The sequence below is a fragment of the Lampris incognitus genome, chromosome 1 (assembly GCF_029633865.1).
Source record: "Lampris incognitus isolate fLamInc1 chromosome 1, fLamInc1.hap2, whole genome shotgun sequence".
NCBI classification, from domain to species: domain Eukaryota; kingdom Metazoa; phylum Chordata; class Actinopteri; order Lampriformes; family Lampridae; genus Lampris; species Lampris incognitus.
The window spans coordinates 82,408,034-82,428,158 of record NC_079211.1 but is presented as its reverse complement, the minus strand read 5'-3'; the positions used below and the strand labels follow the sequence as shown (position 1 = coordinate 82,428,158).

Below are 20,125 nucleotides of genomic sequence, written 5' to 3'. Positions count from 1 at the left end.
CTGCCATAACACCCCGATGCAGGTCTGCACAGCAATTGTGACTTCTACACTCTGTTATGGCTCAGAATCATGGAACCATATAAGACTGCCAAAGGTCTAACAGGATCATAAGCTGGGAGAACTACACTACCGTTCAAAAGTTTGGGATCACATTGAAATGTCCATATTTTTGAAGGAAAAGCACTGTACTTTTCAATGAAGATAACTTTAAACTAGTCTTAACTTTAAAGAAATACACTCTATACATTGCTAATGTGGTAAATGACTATTCTAGCTGCAAATGTCTGGTTTTTGGTGCAATATCTACATAGGTGTATAGAGGCCCATTTCAAGCAACTATCACTCCAGTGTTCTAATGGTACAATGTGTTTGCTCATTGGCTCAGAAGGCTAATTGATGATTAGAAAACCCTTGTGCAATCATGTTCACACATCTGAAAACAGTTTAGCTCGTTACAGAAGCTACAAAACTGACCTTCCTTTGAGCAGATTGAGTTTCTGGAGCATCACATTTGTGGGGTCAATTAAACGCTCAAAATGGCCAGAAAAAGAGAACTTTCATCTGAAACTCGACAGTCTATTCTTGTTCTTAGAAATGAAGGCTATTCCATGCGAGAAATTGCTAAGAAATTGAAGATTTCCTACACCGGTGTGTACTACTCCCTTCAGAGGACAGCACAAACAGGCTCTAACCAGAGTAGAAAAAGAAGTGGGAGGCCGCGTTGCACAACTGAGCAAGAAGATAAGTACATTAGAGTCTCTAGTTTGAGAAACAGACGCCTCACAGGTCCCCAACTGGCATCTTCATTAAATAGTACCCGCAAAACACCAGTGTCAACATCTACAGTGAAGAGGCGGCTGCGGGATTCTGGGCTTCAGGGCAGAGTGGCAAAGAAAAAGCCATATCTGAGACTGACCAATAAAAGAAAAAGATTAAGATGGGCAAAAGAACACAGACATTGGACAGAGGAAGACTGGAAAAAAGTGTTGTGGACGGATGAATCCAAGTTTGAGGTGTTTGGATCACAAAGAAGAACGTTTGTGAGACGCAGAACAAATGAAAAGATGCTGGAAGAATGCCTGACGCCATCTGTTAAGCATGGTGGAGGTAATGTGATGGTCTGGGGTTGCTTTGGTGCTGGTAAGGTGGGAGATTTGTACAGGGTAAAAGGGATTCTGAATAAGGAAGGCTATCACTCCATTTTGCAACGCCATGCCATACCCAGTGGACAGCGCTTGATTGGAGCCAATTTCATCCTACAACAGGACAATGACCCTAAACACACCTCCAAATTGTGCAAGAACTATTTAGAGCAGAAGCAGGCAGCTGGTATTCTATCGGTAATGGAGTGGCCAGCGCAGTCACCAGATCTGAACCCCATTGAGCTGTTGTGGGAGCAGCTTGACCGTATGGTACGCAAGAAGTGCCCATCCAACCAATCCAACTTGTGGGAGCTGCTTCTGGAAGCGTGGGGTGCAATTTCTCCAGATTACCTCAACAAATTAACAGCTAGAATGCCAAAGGTCTGCAATGCTGTAATTGCTGCAAATGGAGGATTCTTTGACGAAAGCAAAGTTTGATGTAAAAAAAATCTTATTTCAAATACAAATCATTATTTCTAACCTTGTCAATGTCTTGACTCTATTTTCTATTCATTTCACAACATATGGTGGTGAATAAGTGTGACTTTTCATGGAAAACACAAAATTGTTTGGGTGATCCCAACCTTTTGAACGGTAGTGTACATTTTAAACAATGCAGTGCTGGGTAGCCTAATTATAACTAACTCTGGTGGGTTAGCCACATATGTTGCATGAAGGACACCAGAAAGCCCAAAGCTGTGTAAGTTATGAGTGAGGAGGGGACCACACAAAGGCCACTGTAAGAAACGCAAACAAGAAATGTTGACTTCATCAACATCAGAACCTGCAAACCCAGCTGCTGACAGGAATGTCTAACATCTGTATTTTGGTACACAGGAAGCAGCCCTGAGGAGAATATGACCTGAGAAAGGTAATGTGCCTGACCAGAGTTCCACCTCCTCATCATTCTTCACCCCTCAAGGACTGGCCTGCAAACCATTAAGTATACCTGCCCTCAAACCAATATGGCCTTAATCCTTTCTTGTTATCACATGCAAAGAACTTGCCACTGTCATCATCTATGTGTGAGTGGTTTTGTTCATGTTTGTATGTGTACCTGGTTGAGTGTGTCCATTCTCTGCAGGTATAGAAGTGGAGGAATCAGTCCCAGGGACAGATGGTTGCCTGGAGCTCAGGGTGTTGTTGTTGTCAGGGTTAGAGTCAGGTTCAAGACCAGGGGTGAGGTCAGGTTCTTGGCTGGGGGCAGGATCAGCATTCTGGCCAGAGGCGGGGTTAGGCTTTGAGATGTGTTTGGAATATCTATTGTGGGACAGCAGCTGGAGGGCGCTGTCAGTGAGTGATTTCTTGGCCTGTAGTAGTGCACACAGCGTCCTCAGACTGCTGACAAATGGAGGCAGGTAGGGTAGTGCAACCTGTAGGCCTGGTACCTCAACCCCCCCGTGTCCACTCAGCCACTGCTGTACCTCCTTTCTCTCCTCCGGGAAGAGCAGTGCTGGGTCAAACTGCAGAATCTCCTTCCTGAGGGGAGGAGGCACCCTGGGGTCTACTGTGATGGTGCCCTTATAAGGCATAAAGTGGGAGGGGAGGTGGAGGGAGGCTGCTGTAGGAGGCTTAATTCCAGTAGAGAACAGTAAGGGGAAAGGGGGGTGCTGAGTAGAGGAGCTAAGGCCCACACCAAGAAGCTGGGTGGAGGAGGGGCAGATAGGTGGAGGCTGGGTGGAAGTGGGAGTGATAGGTGGAGGCTGGGTGGAAGTGGGGATGACAGTGGGGGGCTGGGTGGAGGAGGTGGTGATAGATGGAGGCTGGGTGGGGGTGGGTGTGACAGTTGGAGGCCTGGTTATGGGTCCTGAGATATTGGAAACTGAGAAGGGGGGATTTGTGAGGACAGGAGGTGTATTCATGGAAAGTCTTGGAGGAGGCGGTGCTATCTGATGGATGAAAGCATTGACTGGTAGAGCACCGTGACGGGCCAGGTGTACACCTTGCGATGGGGCTCCAGCTAATGGAACCAACCCACTGGGGGCAGGGATCCACATGGACTGGCCAGGAGCCAACAGAATTCCAGGAGGTGGGCCTATTTGCTTGGTCTGGCCAATGGGCTTTTCTAAAGAAGAGTAATTTTTCTTTTGACAAGGACGGGAAGAAGATTTGTTCCTCATGGCTTCAGCCTGGAAGCAGAAACAGGAAGAAGTCAAACTAAGCCACATAAAGGAGAGAAAATGAACAACCAGGTGTCTTGATGCATGGTCAATATTCCAGGTATGAAAATCAAAGAAGGCTGAATCAGTTAATCTGGATACGTCATCTATGTGAAGAGGGAATGACCATCCCTGAACCAAGGGGGGGGGGGGGGGGTAGAGTACATCTGTCGCCATCTTACAGTGCTGTGATTGCAACTATTCCCCAACCCTCTGTGAATAATACACATGGCCATTGTAAGTCTAGTTAAAGGTCACACCCATATTTGCATATGAAACTGGTCGTTGGTTTCGGTCGCTAGGCACTGTGTTGTACTGTATTGTTTATAAGGGTGGGGATACATGCAGTCAGTTTATAAGGGTGGGGATAGCTGTAGTCAGTTTAGACTGAAGATGTCACTTAGATGATGATGAAATATATCTGTCAATAAACGTTGTATCCAGATGAACTGATTCAACCTTCTTTGAACAACCAGACATACATCTAAACCACAACAGGGAACTGTGGTGGTCAGAATAGCAGTCTGGTGACCTTTAACCTTTGTCAGTTACCTTGGTTTCAGTGGCTTCCTGAAGAGCTTTGGCCTTTTGACTCAACTTCAGCACTCTCTTTCCCTCCTTTCTGACAAAAGCTCCGCCTACACTGTTCTGCTGGTCTGACAGGTTCTCTAAGCTCTGACTCTGCCCTCCCTTCCTCCCCATGCAGTGGGAGGAACCAATCGGCTGATTTGCCAAAGAGGAATCAGAAACAGGGGGCAGCACTACTTCAATTGATGCAGGGGCAGTGGGGTGATGAGGGGATGGCAGGAAGGAGGAGCCGACAGCAGGAGGAGGTGTGGCTCTGGAGGTCTGTCTTTGTTGTTCAGATACTGCCAGGGGTTGCAAGGGTGGAAGGACGGGTTTCCGGATGAATAAAGTCTGATGAGGAAATGACAAAGGTGACATCTGAGGATGCAAAGTAGGAGGCATCCCTGGAAGGAAATTAGGAGCCACCTTAGAGAGAAGTGTTAATGGAGGAGGAGGAGCGTTCTTCTTTTTCACGTGTCTAGGTTGTTTTTGTTGCTGGCTTTTTCTTTTCTGTCCTTTTTGTTGCGGTTGTGTTTGTTGTGGTTTTTGTTGTGGTTGTGTATGCTGGGTTTGTTGCAGAAGAGTTGACGGCTGTACCTGCAGTACAAGTTGTTGCTGCTGATTTTGCTGTGGTGTAGGTTGTAGTTGTAGTATTAGCTGATGGGGGTACTGTTGTACCTCTATCAGTGGTTGTGGTTGTTGTAGTATGAGTTGCTTTTGCTGTTGTACTTGCAGTACGGGCTGCAGTGTTAGCTGTCGTCCTTGTGGTTGGCATTGTAACTGCAAAAGCTGCTGTGGCTGTTGTACTTGTATCAGCGGTCGTGGTTGTTGTACTTGTATCAGTGGTCGTGGTTGTTGTATTTGTATCAGCGGTCGTGGTTGCTGTGGCATGAGCGGTAGTTTGGCTTGTTGTGGGTATAGTTGCTGTGGTGTTAGGAGTCTTGATTTGTTTCTGCCCAATTGCAAATCCCTACATTGTTCCAGGTGTCCTGCCACCATCTTAAGATTAACTGCCTTCGGGGGTCGGTAAAGGGAGGGGGAGGGGGAGGGGGGACTCAGTCCCTTCCTCCTATTCTGGATCATCCCCTTACAACCTATCAGATCCACATTCAGCACTTGCAGAAATAGCTGGAACAGTGGTGTGCTGAGGAGCTGCTCCTGCTCTCCTCTTTGCCGCAGGGTGTCGGCCAGAATGGCTTTACTTCTGGGCCACACTGGGATCAGCACATTTCCAATCCATGGCATTAAGGCAGCAAACAGCTCATAATGCAGGGACAGGGAGTTCACTTTGATTGGCTGTCTCTTTTTGCTTAAGAAACCTTTCTGGCGCTTCGTGCAGGCAGTGGCAAGGTGCTGGTCTCGTTTCCCAAGGACATCTTTGGCCCTTCTGAGGAAAATGGAGCAGAGCTGCGAGGAGGAGATACTCAGCATGGCTTGGGGATGGTGTTGCTCCCTGTGACCCAGGACTCTAGGACTTGGACTGACAACCGTTTCCAAGTGGCACCCAAACTGGTCCAAAACTGTACAGCGGACCACAGGCACTCCTTGCTGGTCAGGACAGGGGAGAGGAGGAGCTACAAACACCCAACTCAGAGAACCCGCCTGGCTCTTCTTCTCCACTGGCACCCATGTCTCTATTGGGTTGGGAACATAGTCCTCGTCCTCAGACACCTCATCTTTCCTCTCCTCCTCCTCTTTATCACTGTCCATGTACTCCACCTGCTCCTCTTCGGTGCTCTCCTCCTCACTGCTCTCCTCCTTCTCTAGTTTCACCAGGTGTCTCTTCAGCCTCCGGATGTCCTGACATCTCATTTTCCTCGCAGCCTTGCCAACATAGTTTGACCGACTCTTACACTTCTTCAGAGAGATGGAGACACAGAGGCAAAGAGACAAATAGATTATGTTCTACAGAAACAGCCCCTAGTCTTAATCCTGACATGTAAAACACAAGTTAGAATCTGTTCCTCTTTTTCAGATTCTATTATAACACAAAACGCATCATTCCCTCAAATTCCATTTCAGCACCTTGTTTGAATGTTGGTGGGAGAGAAGTGGAGTTCTGCTTGTTGAAGTTTGACAGGAATTAGGTGATGTGTCACTGTGGTGTCCTGTGTGGGGCGTTATGATTCAGTTTTTTAGTATACAGTAAAAGGGACCATATTTTAAAAACTTTCAACCTTTCCATTAAGGGCCCTGACACACCAGGCTGACGGTCAGCCAATGTCGGGCTGTCGGTGAGTGTCTGTGACTCTAGTTTTTGCGGTGTGTCCCGCACCGTCGGCACCAGTCAGACCCCTGCTGGCAGATTTAGCATGTTGAATGAGCGGAGCCCGTCGGTGGGAGAGATCACTCTGATTGGCTGTTCAGCTTAGCGAACCAGTCGGGAACATACATGCTAGTCGGCTGTCGGCTGTAGTCTTTGCGGTGTGTTCAAGTGCTATTTTTTGGCCTAGACGGCAGGTGACTTGAAGCAACGCAAGAGTCAGCCTTCATTGCCGCTAGTCAGTTTGGTGTGTCTGCGCTCTAAAACAATGATGGCTAGAGAGTAGAGGTTAGAGTGTTGTGTGGTGATGTAAATGATGTCTAGAGAGTACAGGTTAGAGTGCTCACTGTGTGGTGATGTAAATGACGGCTGGAGAGTAGAGGTCAGAGTGCACATTGTGTGGTGATGTAAATGATGGCTAGAGAGTAGAGGTTAGAGTGCTCACTGTGTGGTGATGTAAATGATGGCTAGAGTACAGGTTAGATTGCTGTGTGGTGATGTAAATGATGGCTAGCGAGTACAGGTTAGAGTGCTGTGTGGTGATGTAAATGATGGCTAGAGAGTACAGGTTAGAGTGCACACTGTGTGGTGATATAATTGATGGCTAGAGAGTACAGGTTAGAGTGCTGTGTGGTGATGTAAATGATGCCTAGAGAATACAGGTTAGAGTGCTGTGTGGTGATGTAAATGATGGCTAGAGAGTACAGGTTAGAGTGCACACTGTGTGGTGATGTAAATGATGGCTAGAGAGTACAGGCTAGAGTGCACACTGTGTGGTGATGTAAATGATGGCTAGAGAATACAGGTTAGAGTGCTGTGTGGTGATGTAAATGATGGCTAGAGAGTAGAGATTAGAGTGCACACTGTGTGCTGATGTAAATGATGGCTAGAGAGTACAGGTTAGAGTGCTGTGTGGTGATGTAAATGATGGCTAGAGAGTACAGGTTAGAGTGCTCACTGTGTTGTGATGTAAATGATGGCTAGAGAGTATAGGTTAGAGTGCACACTGTGTGGTGATGTAAATTATAGCTAGAGAGTACAGGTTAGAGTGCTGTGTGGTGATGTAAAGGATGGCTAGAGAGTACAGGTTAGAGTGAACACTGTGTGGTGATGTAAATGATGGCTAGAGAGTAGAGGTCAGTGCTGTGTGGTGATGTAAATGATGGCTAGAGAGTAGAGGTTAGAGTGCTGTGTGGTGACGTAAATGATGGCTAGAGAGTAGAGGTTAGAGTGCTCACTGTGTGGTGATGTAAATGATGGCTAGAGAATACAGGTTTAGAGTGCTCACTGTGTGGTGATGTAAATGATAGCTAGAGAGTAGAGGTTAGAGTGCACACTGTGTGGTGATGTAAATGATGGCTAGAGAGTAGAGCTTAGAGTGCTCACTGTGTGGTGATGTAAATGATGGCTAGAGAATACAGGTTAGAGTGCTCACTGTGTGGTGATGTAAAGGATGGCTAGAGAGTACAGGTTAGAGTGCACACTGTGTGGTGATGTAAATGATGGCTAGAGAGTAGAGGTCAGTGCTGTGTGGTGATGTAAATGATGGCTAGAGAGTAGAGGTTAGAGTTCTGTGTGGTGACGTAAATGATGGCTAGAGAGTAGAGGTTAGAGTGCGCACTGTGTGGTGATGTAATTGATGGCTAGAGAGTAGAGGTCAGTGCTGTGTGGTGATGTAAATGATGGCTAGAGAGTAGAGGTTAGAGTTATCACTGTGTGGTGATGTAAATGATGGCTAGAGTACAGGTTAGAGTGCTGTGTGGTGATGTAAATGATGGCTAGAGAGTACAGGTTAGAGTGCTGTGTGGTGATGTAAATGATAGCTAGAGAGTACATGTTAGAGTGCACACTGTGTGGTGATATAATTGATGGCTAGAGAGTACAGGTTAGAGTGCTGTGTGGTGATGTAAATGATGACTAGAGAGTACAGGTTAGAGTGCACACTATGTGGTGATGTAAATGATGGCTAGAGAGTCGAGGTCAGTGCTGTGTGGTGATGTAAATGATGGCTAGAGAGTAGAGGTTAGAGTGCTCACTGTGTGGTGATGTAAATGATAGCTAGTAGCTAGAGAGTAGAGGTTAGAGTGCTCACTGTGTGATGTAAATTATAGCTAGAGAGTACAGGTTAGAGTGCTGTGTGGTGATGTAAATGATGGCTAGAGAGTACAGGTTAGAGTGCTCACTGCGTGGTGATGTAAATGATGGCTAGTAGAGAGTAGAGGTTAGAGTGCTCACTGTGTGGTGATGTAAATGATGGCTAGAGAGTAGAGGTTAGAGTGCTGTGTGGTGATGTAAATGATGGCTAGAGAGTACAGTTTAGAGTTCTGTGTGGCGATGTAAATGATGGCTAGAGAGTAGAGGTTAGAGTGCTGTGTGGTGATGTAAATGATGGCTAGAGAGTAGAGGTTAGAGTGCTGTGTGGTTATGTAAATGATGGCTAGAGAGTAGAGGTTAGAGTGCTCACTGTGTGGTGATGTAAATGATAGCTAGAGAGTACAGGTTAGAGTGCTCACTGCGTGGTGATGTAAATGATGGCTAGTAGAGAGTAGAGGTTAGAGTGCTCACTGTGTGGTGATGTAAATGATGGCTAGAGAGTAGAGGTTAGAGTGCTCACTGTGTGGTGATGTAAATGATGGCTAGAGATTAGAGGTTAGAGTGCTGTGTGGTGATGTAAATGATGGCTAGAGAGTACAGGTTAGAGTTCTGTGTGGTGATGTAAATGATGGCTAGTAGAGAGTAGAGGTTAGAGTGCTCACTGTGTGGTGATGTAAATGATGGCTAGACAGCAGAGGTCAGAGTGCTGTGTGATGATGTAAATGATGGCTAGAGAGTACAGGTTAGAGTGCACACTGTGTGGTGATGTAAATGATGGCTAGAGAGTAGAGGTTAGAGTGCTCACTGTGTGGTGATGTAAATGATGGCTAGAGAGTACAGGTTAGAGTGCTGTGTGGTGATGTAAATGATGGCTAGAGAGTACAGGTTAGAGTGCACACTATGTGGTGATGTAAATGATGGCTAGAGAGTCAAGGTCAGTGCTGTGTGGTGATGTAAATGATTGCTAGAGAGTAGAGGTTAGAGTTCTGTGTGGTGACGTAAATGATGGCTAGAGAGTAGAGGTTAGAGTGCTCACTGTGTGGTGATGTAAATGATGGCTAGAGAATACAGGTTAGAGTGCTGTGTGGTGATGTAAATGATGGCTAGAGAGTAGAGGTTAGAGTGCTCACTGCGTGGTGATGTAAATGATGGTTAGTAGAGAGTAGAGGTTAGAGTGCTCACTGTGTGGTGATGTAAATGATGGCTAGAGAGTAGAGGTTAGAGTGCTGTGTGGTGATGTAAATGATGGCTAGAGAGTACAGTTTAGAGTTCTGTGTGGCGATGTAAATGATGGCTAGAGAGTAGAGGTTAGAGTGCTGTGTGGTGATGTAAATGATGGCTAGAGAGTACAGGTTAGAGTGCTGTGTGGTTATGTAAATGATGGCTAGAGAGTAGAGGTTAGAGTGCTCACTGTGTGGTGATGTAAATGATAGCTAGAGAGTACAGGTTAGAGTGCTCACTGCGTGGTGATGTAAATGATGGCTAGTAGAGAGTAGAGGTTAGAGTGCTCACTGTGTGGTGATGTAAATGATGGCTAGAGAGTAGAGGTTAGAGTGCTCACTGTGTGGTGATGTAAATGATGGCTAGAGAGTAGAGGTTAGAGTGCTGTGTGGTGATGTAAATGATGGCTAGAGAGTACAGGTTAGAGTTCTGTGTGGTGATGTAAATGATGGCTAGTAGAGAGTAGAGGTTAGAGTGCTCACTGTGTGGTGATGTAAATGATGGCTAGACAGCAGAGGTCAGAGTGCTGTGTGATGATGTAAATGATGGCTAGAGAGTACAGGTTAGAGTGCACACTGTGTGGTGATGTAAATGATGGCTAGAGAGTAGAGCTTAGAGTGCTCACTGTGTGGTGATGTAAATGATGGCTAGAGAATACAGGTTAGAGTGCTGTGTGGTGATGTAAAGGATGGCTAGAGAGTACAGGTTAGACTGCACACTGTGTGGTGATGTAAATGATGGCTAGAGAGTAGAGGTCAGTGCTGTGTGGTGATGTAAATGATGGCTAGAGAGTAGAGGTTAGAGTTCTGTGTGGTGACGTAAATGATGGCTAGAGAGTAGAGGTTAGAGTGCTCACTGTGTGGTGATGTAAATGATGGCTAGAGAATACAGGTTAGAGTGCTGTGTGGTGATGTAAATGATGGCTAGAGAGTAGAGGTTAGAGTGCTCACTGTGTGGTGATGTAAATGATAGCTAGAGAGTACAGGTTAGAGTGCACACTGTGTGGTGATGTAAACGATGGCTAGAGAATACAGGTTAGAGTGCTGTGTGGTGATGTAAATGATGGCTAGAGAGTAGAGGTTAGAGTGCTCACTGTGTGGTGATGTAAATTAAGGCTAGAGAGTACAGGTTAGAGTTCTGTGTGGTGATGTATAAATGATGGCTAGAGAGTAGAGGTTAGAGTGCTCACTGTGTGGTGATGTAAATGATGGCTAGAGAATACAGGTTAGAGTGCTGTGTGGTGATGTAAATGATGGCTGGAGTAGAGATTAGAGTGCACACTGTGTGGTGATGTAAATGATGGCTAGAGAGTACAGGTTAGAGTGCTGTGTGGTTATGTAAATGATGGCTAGACAGCAGAGGTCAGAGTGCTGTGTGGTGATGTAAAGGATGGCTAGAGAGTACAGGTTAGAGTGCACACTATGTGGTGATGTAAATGATGGCTAGAGAGTAGAGGTTAGTGCTGTGTGGTGATGTAAATGATGGCTAGAGAGTAGAGGTTAGAGTGCTGTGTGGTGACGTAAATGATGGCTAGAGAGTAGAGGTTAGAGTGCTCACTGTGTGGTGATGTAAATGATAGCTAGAGAGTAGAGGTTAGAGTGCCCACTGTGTGGTGATGTAAATTATAGCTAGAGAGTACAGGTTAGAGTGCTGTGTGGTGATGTAAAGGATGGCTAGAGAGTACAGGTTAGAGTGCACACTGTGTGGTGATGTAAATGATGGCTAGAGAGTAGAGGTCAGTGCTGTGTGGTGATGTAAATGATGGCTAGAGAATACAGGTTAGAGTGCTGTGTGGTGATGTAAATGATGGCTAGAGAGTAGAGGTTAGAGTGCTCACTGTGTGGTGATGTAAATGATGGCTAGAGAATACAGGTTAGAGTGCTGTGTGGTGATGTATATGATGGCTAGAGAGTAGAGGTTAGAGTGCTCACTGTGTGCTGATGTAAATGATAGCTAGAGAGTACAGGTTAGAGTGCTGTGTGGTGATGTAAATGATGGCTAGAGATTACAGGTTAGAGTGCTGTGTGGTGATGTAAATGATGGCTAGAGAGTACAGGTTAGAGTTCTGTGTGGTGATGTAAATGATGGCTAGTAGAGAGTAGATGTTAGAGTGCTCACTGTGTGGTGATGTAAATGATGGCTAGAGAGTAGAGGTTAGAGTGCTCACTGTGTGGTGATGTAAATGATGGCTAGACAGTAGAGGTTAGAGTGCACACTGTGTGGTGATGTAAATGATGGCTAGAGAGTACAGAGTAGAGTGCTGTGTGGTGATGTAAATGATGGCTAGACAGCAGAGGTCAGAGTGCTGTGTGGTGATGTAAAGGATGGCTAGAGAGTACAGGTTAGAGTGCACACTGTGTGATGATGTAAAGGATGGCTAGAGAGTACAGGTTAGAGTGCACACTGTGTGGTGATGTAAATGATGGCTAGAGAGTAGAGGTCAGTGCTGTGTGGTGATGTAAATGATGGCTAGAGAGTAGAGGTTAGAGTGCTCACTGTGTGGTGATGTAAATGATGGCTAGAGAGTAGAGGTTAGAGTGCTCACTGTGTGGTGATGTAAATGATAGCTAGAGAGTACAGGTTAGAGTGCTGTGTGGTGATGTAAATGATGGCTAGAGAGTACAGGTTAGAGTGCTCACTGCGTGGTGATGTAAATGATGGCTAGTAGAGAGTAGAGGTTAGAGTGCTCACTGTGTGGTGATGTAAATGATGGCTAGAGAGTAGAGGTTAGAGTGCTGTGTGGTGATGTAAATGATGGCTAGAGAGTACAGTTTAGAGTTCTGTGTGGCGATGTAAATGATGGCTAGAGAGTAGAGGTTAGAGTGCTGTGTGGTGATGTAAATGATGGCTAGAGAGTACAGGTTAGAGTGCTGTGTGGTTATGTAAATGATGGCTAGAGAGTAGAGGTTAGAGTGCTCACTGTGTGGTGATGTAAATGATAGCTAGAGAGTACAGGTTAGAGTGCTCACTGCGTGGTGATGTAAATGATGGCTAGTAGAGAGTAGAGGTTAGAGTGCTCACTGTGTGGTGATGTAAATGATGGCTAGAGAGTAGAGATTAGAGTGCACACTGTGTGGTGATGTAAATGATGGCTAGAGAGTACAGGTTAGAGTGCTGCGTGGTGATGTAAATGATGGCTAGAGAGTACAGGTTAGAGTGCTCACTGTGTTGTGATGTAAATGATGGCTAGAGAGTATAGGTTAGAGTGCACACTGTGTGGTGATGTAAATTATAGCTAGAGAGTACAGGTTAGAGTGCTGTGTGGTGATGTAAAGGATGGCTAGAGAGTACAGGTTAGAGTGAACACTGTGTGGTGATGTAAATGATGGCTAGAGAGTAGAGGTCAGTGCTGTGTGGTGATGTAAATGATGGCTAGAGAGTAGAGGTTAGAGTGCTGTGTGGTGACGTAAATGATGGCTAGAGAGTAGAGGTTAGAGTGCTCACTGTGTGGTGATGTAAATGATGGCTAGAGAGTAGAGGTTAGAGTGCTCACTGTGTGGTGATGTAAATTATAGCTAGAGAGTACAGGTTAGAGTGCTGTGTGGTGATGTAAAGGATGGCTAGAGAGTACAGGTTAGAGTGAACACTGTGTGGTGATGTAAATGATGGCTAGAGAGTAGAGGTCAGTGCTGTGTGGTGATGTAAATGATGGCTAGAGAATACAGGTTAGAGTGCTGTGTGGTGATGTAAATGATGGCTAGAGAGTACAGGTTAGAGTGCTCACTTTGTGGTGATGTAAATGATGGCTAGAGAGTACAGGTTAGAGTGCACACTGTGTGGTGATGTAAATGATGGCTAGAGAGTACAGGTTAGAGTGCACACTGTGTGGTGATGTAAATGATGGCTAGAGAGTAGAGGTCAGTGCTGTGTGGTGATGTAAATGATGGCTAGAGAGTAGAGGTTAGAGTGCTCACTGTGTGGTGATGTAAATGATAGCTAGAGAGTAGAGGTTAAAGTGCTCACTGTGTGGTGATGTAAATTATAGCTAGAGAGTACGGGTTAGAGTGCTGTGTGGTGATGTAAATGATGGCTAGAGAGTACAGGTTAGAGTTCTGTGTGGTGATGTAAATGATGGCTAGAGAGTAGAGGTTAGAGTGCTCACTGTGTGGTGATGTAAATGATGGCTAGAGTACAGGTTAGAGTGCTGTGTGGTGATGTAAATGATGGCTAGAGAGTACAGGTTAGAGTGCTGTGTGGTGATGTAAATGATGGCTAGAGAGTACAGGTTAGAGTGCTCACTGTGTGGTGATGTAAATGATGGCTAGAGAGTACAGGTTAGAGTGCACACTGTGTGGTGATGTAAATGATGGCTAGAGAGTACAGGTTAGAGTGCACACTGTGTGGTGATGTAAATGATGGCTAGAGAATACAGGTTAGAGTGCTGTGTGGTGATGTAAATGATGGCTAGAGAGTAGAGGTTAGAGTGCTCACTGTGTGGCGATGTAAGTGATAGCTAGAGAGTAGAGGTTAGAGTGCTGTGTGGTGATGTAAATGATGGCTAGAGAGTACAGGTTAGAGTGCTGTGTGGTGATGTAAATGATGGCTAGAGAGTACAGGTTAGAGTTCTGTGTGGTGATGTAAATGATGGCTAGAGAGTAGAGGTTAGAGTGCTCACTGTGTGGTGATGTAAATTATAGCTAGAGAGTACAGGTTAGAGTGCTGTGTGGTGATGTAAATGATGGCTAGAGAGTACAGGTTAGAGTGCTGTGTGGTGATGTAAATTATGGCGAGAGAGTACAGGTTAGAGTGCTGTGTGGTGATGTAAATGATGGCTAGACAGCAGAGGTCAGAGTGCTGTGTGGTGATGTAAAGGATGGCTAGAGAGTAGAGGTTAGAGTGCTCACTGTGTGGTGATGTAAATGATGGCTAGAGTACAGGTTAGATTGCTGTGTGGTGATGTAAATGATGGCTAGAGAGTACAGGTTAGAGTGCTGTGTGGTGATGTAAATGATGGCTAGAGAGTACAGGTTAGAGTGCACACTGTGTGGTGATATAATTGATGGCTAGAGAGTACAGGTTAGAGTGCTGTGTGGTGATGTAAATGATGGCTAGAGAGTACAGGTTAGAGTGCTCACTGTGTGGTGATGTAAATGATGGCTAGAGAGTACAGGTTAGAGTGCACACTGTGTGGTGATGTAAATGATGGCTAGAGAGTACAGGTTAGAGTGCACACTGTGTGGTGATGTAAATGATGGCTAGAGAGTACAGGTTAGAGTGCTGTGTGGTGATGTAAATGATGGCTAGAGAGTACAGGTTAGAGTGCACACTGTGTGGTGATGTAAATGATGGCTAGAGAGTACAGGTTAGAGTGCACACTGTGTGGTGATGTAAAAAATGGCTAGAGAATACAGGTTAGAGTGCTGTGTGGTGATGTAAAGGATGGCTAGAGAGTACAGGCTAGAGTGCACACTGTGTGGTGATGTAAATGATGGCTAGAGAGTAGAGGTCAGTGCTGTGTGGTGATGTAAATGATGGCTAGAGAGTTCAGGTTAGAGTGCTGTGTGGTGACGTAAATGATGGCTAGAGAGTAGAGGTTAGAGTGCTCACTGTGTGGTGATGTAAATGATGGCTAGAGAATACAGGTTAGAGTGCTGTGTGGTGATGTAAAAAATGGCTAGAGAGTAGAGGTTAGAGTGCTCACTGTGTGGTGATGTAAATGATAGCTAGAGAGTACAGGTTAGAGTGCACACTGTGTGATGATGTAAATGATGGCTAGAGAATACAGGTTAGAGTGCTGTGTGGTGATGTAAATGATGGCTAGAGAGTAGAGGTTAGAGTGCTCACTGTGTGGTGATGTAAATGATAGCTAGAGAGTAGAGGTTAGAGTGCTCACTGTGTGGTGATGTAAATTATAGCTAGAGAGTACAGGTTAGAGTGCTGTGTGGTGATGTAAATGATGGCTAGAGAGTACAGGTTAGAGTGCTGTGTGGTGATGTAAATGATGGCTAGAGAGTACAGGTTAGAGTTCTGTGTGGTGATGTAAATGATGGCTGGTAGAGAGTAGAGGTTAGAGTGCTCACTGTGTGGTGATGTATATGATGGCTAGACAGCAGAGGTCAGAGTGCTGTGTGATGATGTAAATGATGGCTAGAGAGTACAGGTTAGAGTGCACACTGTGTGGTGATGTAAATGATGGCTAGAGAGTAGAGCTTAGAGTGCTCACTGTGTGGTGATGTAAATGATGGCTAGAGAATACAGGTTAGAGTGCTATGTGGTGATGTAAAGGATGGCTAGAGAGTACAGGTTAGAGTGCACACTGTGTGGTGATGTAAATGATGGCTAGAGAGTAGAGGTCAGTGCTGTGTGGTGATGTAAATGATGGCTAGAGAGTAGAGGTTAGAGTTCTGTGTGGTGACGTAAATGATGGCTAGAGAGTAGAGGTTAGAGTGCGCACTGTGTGGTGATGTAATTGATGGCTAGAGAGTAGAGGTCAGTGCTGTGTGGTGATGTAAATGATGGCTAGAGAGTAGAGGTTAGAGTTATCACTGTGTGGTGATGTAAATGATGGCTAGAGTACAGGTTAGAGTGCTGTGTGGTGATGTAAATGATGGCTAGAGAGTACAGGTTAGAGTGCTGTGTGGTGATGTAAATGATAGCTAGAGAGTACAGGTTAGAGTGCACACTGTGTGGTGATATAATTGATGGCTAGAGAGTACAGGTTAGAGTGCTGTGTGGTGATGTAAATGATGGCTAGAGAGTACAGGTTAGAGTGCACACTATGTGGTGATGTAAATGATGGCTAGAGAGTCGAGGTCAGTGCTGTGTGGTGATGTAAATGATGGCTAGAGAGTAGAGGTTAGAGTGCTCACTGTGTGGTGATGTAAATGATAGCTAGTAGCTAGAGAGTAGAGGTTAGAGTGCTCACTGTGTGATGTAAATTATAGCTAGAGAGTACAGGTTAGAGTGCTGTGTGGTGATGTAAATGATGGCTAGAGAGTACAGGTTAGAGTGCTCACTGCGTGGTGATGTAAATGATGGCTAGTAGAGAGTAGAGGTTAGAGTGCTCACTGTGTGGTGATGTAAATGATGGCTAGAGAGTAGAGGTTAGAGTGCTGTGTGGTGATGTAAATGATGGCTAGAGAGTACAGTTTAGAGTTCTGTGTGGCGATGTAAATGATGGCTAGAGAGTAGAGGTTAGAGTGCTGTGTGGTGATGTAAATGATGGCTAGAGAGTACAGGTTAGAGTGCTGTGTGGTTATGTAAATGATGGCTAGAGAGTAGAGGTTAGAGTGCTGACTGTGTGGTGATGTAAATGATAGCTAGAGAGTACAGGTTAGAGTGCTCACTGCGTGGTGATGTAAATGATGGCTAGTAGAGAGTAGAGGTTAGAGTGCTCACTGTGTGGTGATGTAAATGATGGCTAGAGAGTAGAGGTTAGAGTGCTCACTGTGTGGTGATGTAAATGATGGCTAGAGATTAGAGGTTAGAGTTCTGTGTGGTGATGTAAATGATGGCTAGAGAGTACAGGTTAGAGTTCTGTGTGGTGATGTAAATGATGGCTAGTAGAGAGTAGAGGTTAGAGTGCTCACTGTGTGGTGATGTAAATGATGGCTAGACAGCAGAGGTCAGAGTGCTGTGTGATGATGTAAATGATGGCTAGAGAGTACAGGTTAGAGTGCACACTGTGTGGTGATGTAAATGATGGCTAGAGAGTAGAGGTTAGAGTGCTCACTGTGTGGTGATGTAAATGATGGCTAGAGAGTACAGGTTAGAGTGCTGTGTGGTGATGTAAATGATGGCTAGAGAGTACAGGTTAGAGTGCACACTATGTGGTGATGTAAATGATGGCTAGAGAGTCGAGGTCAGTGCTGTGTGGTGATGTAAATGATGGCTAGAGAGTAGAGGTTAGAGTGCTCACTGTGTGGTGATGTAAATGATAGCTAGTAGCTAGAGAGTAGAGGTTAGAGTGCTCACTGTGTGATGTAAATTATAGCTAGAGAGTACAGGTTAGAGTGCTGTGTGGTGATGTAAATGATGGCTAGAGAGTACAGGTTAGAGTGCTCACTGCGTGGTGATGTAAATGATGGCTAGTAGAGAGTAGAGGTTAGAGTGCTCACTGTGTGGTGATGTAAATGATGGCTAGAGAGTAGAGGTTAGAGTGCTGTGTGGTGATGTAAATGATGGCTAGAGAGTACAGTTTAGAGTTCTGTGTGGCGATGTAAATGATGGCTAGAGAGTAGAGGTTAGAGTGCTGTGTGGTGATGTAAATGATGGCTAGAGAGTACAGGTTAGAGTGCTGTGTGGTTATGTAAATGATGGCTAGAGAGTAGAGGTTAGAGTGCTCACTGTGTGGTGATGTAAATGATAGCTAGAGAGTACAGGTTAGAGTGCTCACTGCGTGGTGATGTAAATGATGGCTAGTAGAGAGTAGAGGTTAGAGTGCTCACTGTGTGGTGATGTAAATGATGGCTAGAGATTAGAGGTTAGAGTGCTCACTGTGTGGTGATGTAAATGATGGCTAGAGAGTAGAGGTTAGAGTGCTGTGTGGTGATGTAAATGATGGCTAGAGAGTACAGGTTAGAGTTCTGTGTGGTGATGTAAATGATGGCTAGTAGAGAGTAGAGGTTAGAGTGCTCACTGTGTGGTGATGTAAATGATGGCTAGACAGCAGAGGTCAGAGTGCTGTGTGATGATGTAAATGATGGCTAGAGAGTACAGGTTAGAGTGCTCACTGTGTGGTGATGTAAATGATGGCTAGAGATTAGAGGTTAGAATGCTGTGTGGTGATGTAAATGATGGCTAGAGAGTACAGGTTAGAGTTCTGTGTGGTGATGTAAATGATGGCTAGTAGAGAGTAGAGGTTAGAGTGCTCACTGTGTGGTGATGTAAATGATGGCTAGACAGCAGAGGTCAGAGTGCTGTGTGATGATGTAAATGATGGCTAGAGAGTACAGGTTAGAGTGCACACTGTGTGGTGATGTAAATGATGGCTAGAGAGTAGAGGTTAGAGTGCTCACTGTGTGGTGATGTAAATGATGGCTAGAGAGTACAGGTTAGAGTGCTGTGTGGTGATGTAAATGATGGCTAGAGAGTACAGGTTAGAGTGCACACTGTGTGGTGATGTAAAAAATGGCTAGAGAATACAGGTTAGAGTGCTGTGTGGTGATGTAAAGGATGGCTAGAGAGTACAGGCTAGAGTGCACACTGTGTGGTGATGTAAATGATGGCTAGAGAGTAGAGGTCAGTGCTGTGTGGTGATGTAAATGATGGCTAGAGAGTTCAGGTTAGAGTGCTGTGTGGTGACGTAAATGATGGCTAGAGAGTAGAGGTTAGAGTGCTCACTGTGTGGTGATGTAAATGATGGCTAGAGAATACAGGTTAGAGTGCTGTGTGGTGATGTAAAAAATGGCTAGAGAGTAGAGGTTAGAGTGCTCACTGTGTGGTGATGTAAATGATAGCTAGAGAGTACAGGTTAGAGTGCACACTGTGTGATGATGTAAATGATGGCTAGAGAATACAGGTTAGAGTGCTGTGTGGTGATGTAAATGATGGCTAGAGAGTAGAGGTTAGAGTGCTCACTGTGTGGTGATGTAAATGATAGCTAGAGAGTAGAGGTTAGAGTGCTCACTGTGTGGTGATGTAAATTATAGCTAGAGAGTACAGGTTAGAGTGCTGTGTGGTGATGTAAATGATGGCTAGAGAGTACAGGTTAGAGTGCTGTGTGGTGATGTAAATGATGGCTAGAGAGTACAGGTTAGAGTTCTGTGTGGTGATGTAAATGATGGCTGGTAGAGAGTAGAGGTTAGAGTGCTCACTGTGTGGTGATGTATATGATGGCTAGACAGCAGAGGTCAGAGTGCTGTGTGATGATGTAAATGATGGCTAGAGAGTACAGGTTAGAGTGCACACTGTGTGGTGATGTAAATGATGGCTAGAGAGTAGAGCTTAGAGTGCTCACTGTGTGGTGATGTAAATGATGGCTAGAGAATACAGGTTAGAGTGCTATGTGGTGATGTAAAGGATGGCTAGAGAGTACAGGTTAGAGTGCACACTGTGTGGTGATGTAAATGATGGCTAGAGAGTAGAGGTCAGTGCTGTGTGGTGATGTAAATGATGGCTAGAGAGTAGAGGTTAGAGTTCTGTGTGGTGACGTAAATGATGGCTAGAGAGTAGAGGTTAGAGTGCGCACTGTGTGGTGATGTAATTGATGGCTAGAGAGTAGAGGTCAGTGCTGTGTGGTGATGTAAATGATGGCTAGAGAGTAGAGGTTAGAGTTATCACTGTGTGGTGATGTAAATGATGGCTAGAGTACAGGTTAGAGTGCTGTGTGGTGATGTAAATGATGGCTAGAGAGTACAGGTTAGAGTGCTGTGTGGTGATGTAAATGATAGCTAGAGAGTACAGGTTAGAGTGCACACTGTGTGGTGATATAATTGATGGCTAGAGAGTACAGGTTAGAGTGCTGTGTGGTGATGTAAATGATGGCTAGAGAGTACAGGTTAGAGTGCACACTATGTGGTGATGTAAATGATGGCTAGAGAGTCGAGGTCAGTGCTGTGTGGTGATGTAAATGATGGCTAGAGAGTAGAGGTTAGAGTGCTCACTGTGTGGTGATGTAAATGATAGCTAGTAGCTAGAGAGTAGAGGTTAGAGTGCTCACTGTGTGATGTAAATTATAGCTAGAGAGTACAGGTTAGAGTGCTGTGTGGTGATGTAAATGATGGCTAGAGAGTACAGGT

At 45.2% G+C, this 20,125-nt stretch overlaps 1 protein-coding gene across 3 annotated transcripts in view; it reads right to left on the bottom strand.

Annotated features, from left to right (window-relative positions):
• snapc4 (small nuclear RNA activating complex, polypeptide 4) overlaps positions 1-20,125 on the bottom strand; it is a 126,514-nt gene that overhangs the window by 8,498 nt on the left and 97,891 nt on the right. For 2 of the 3 annotated variants that reach the window (XR_008810524.1, XM_056283719.1), the window contains exons 18-19: positions 3,854-5,725; positions 2,200-3,271 (exon numbers count right to left, since the gene is read on the bottom strand). Coding sequence is in view for 2 of the 3 variants with exons in the window: in XM_056283719.1 (XP_056139694.1) it covers positions 2,200-3,271; positions 3,854-5,725 (2,944 nt within the window). In the remaining variant the exon portion in view is untranslated. The remainder of the gene's footprint in view (positions 1-2,199; positions 3,272-3,853; positions 5,726-20,125) is intronic. The other variant, XM_056283727.1, reaches the window with a different exon arrangement.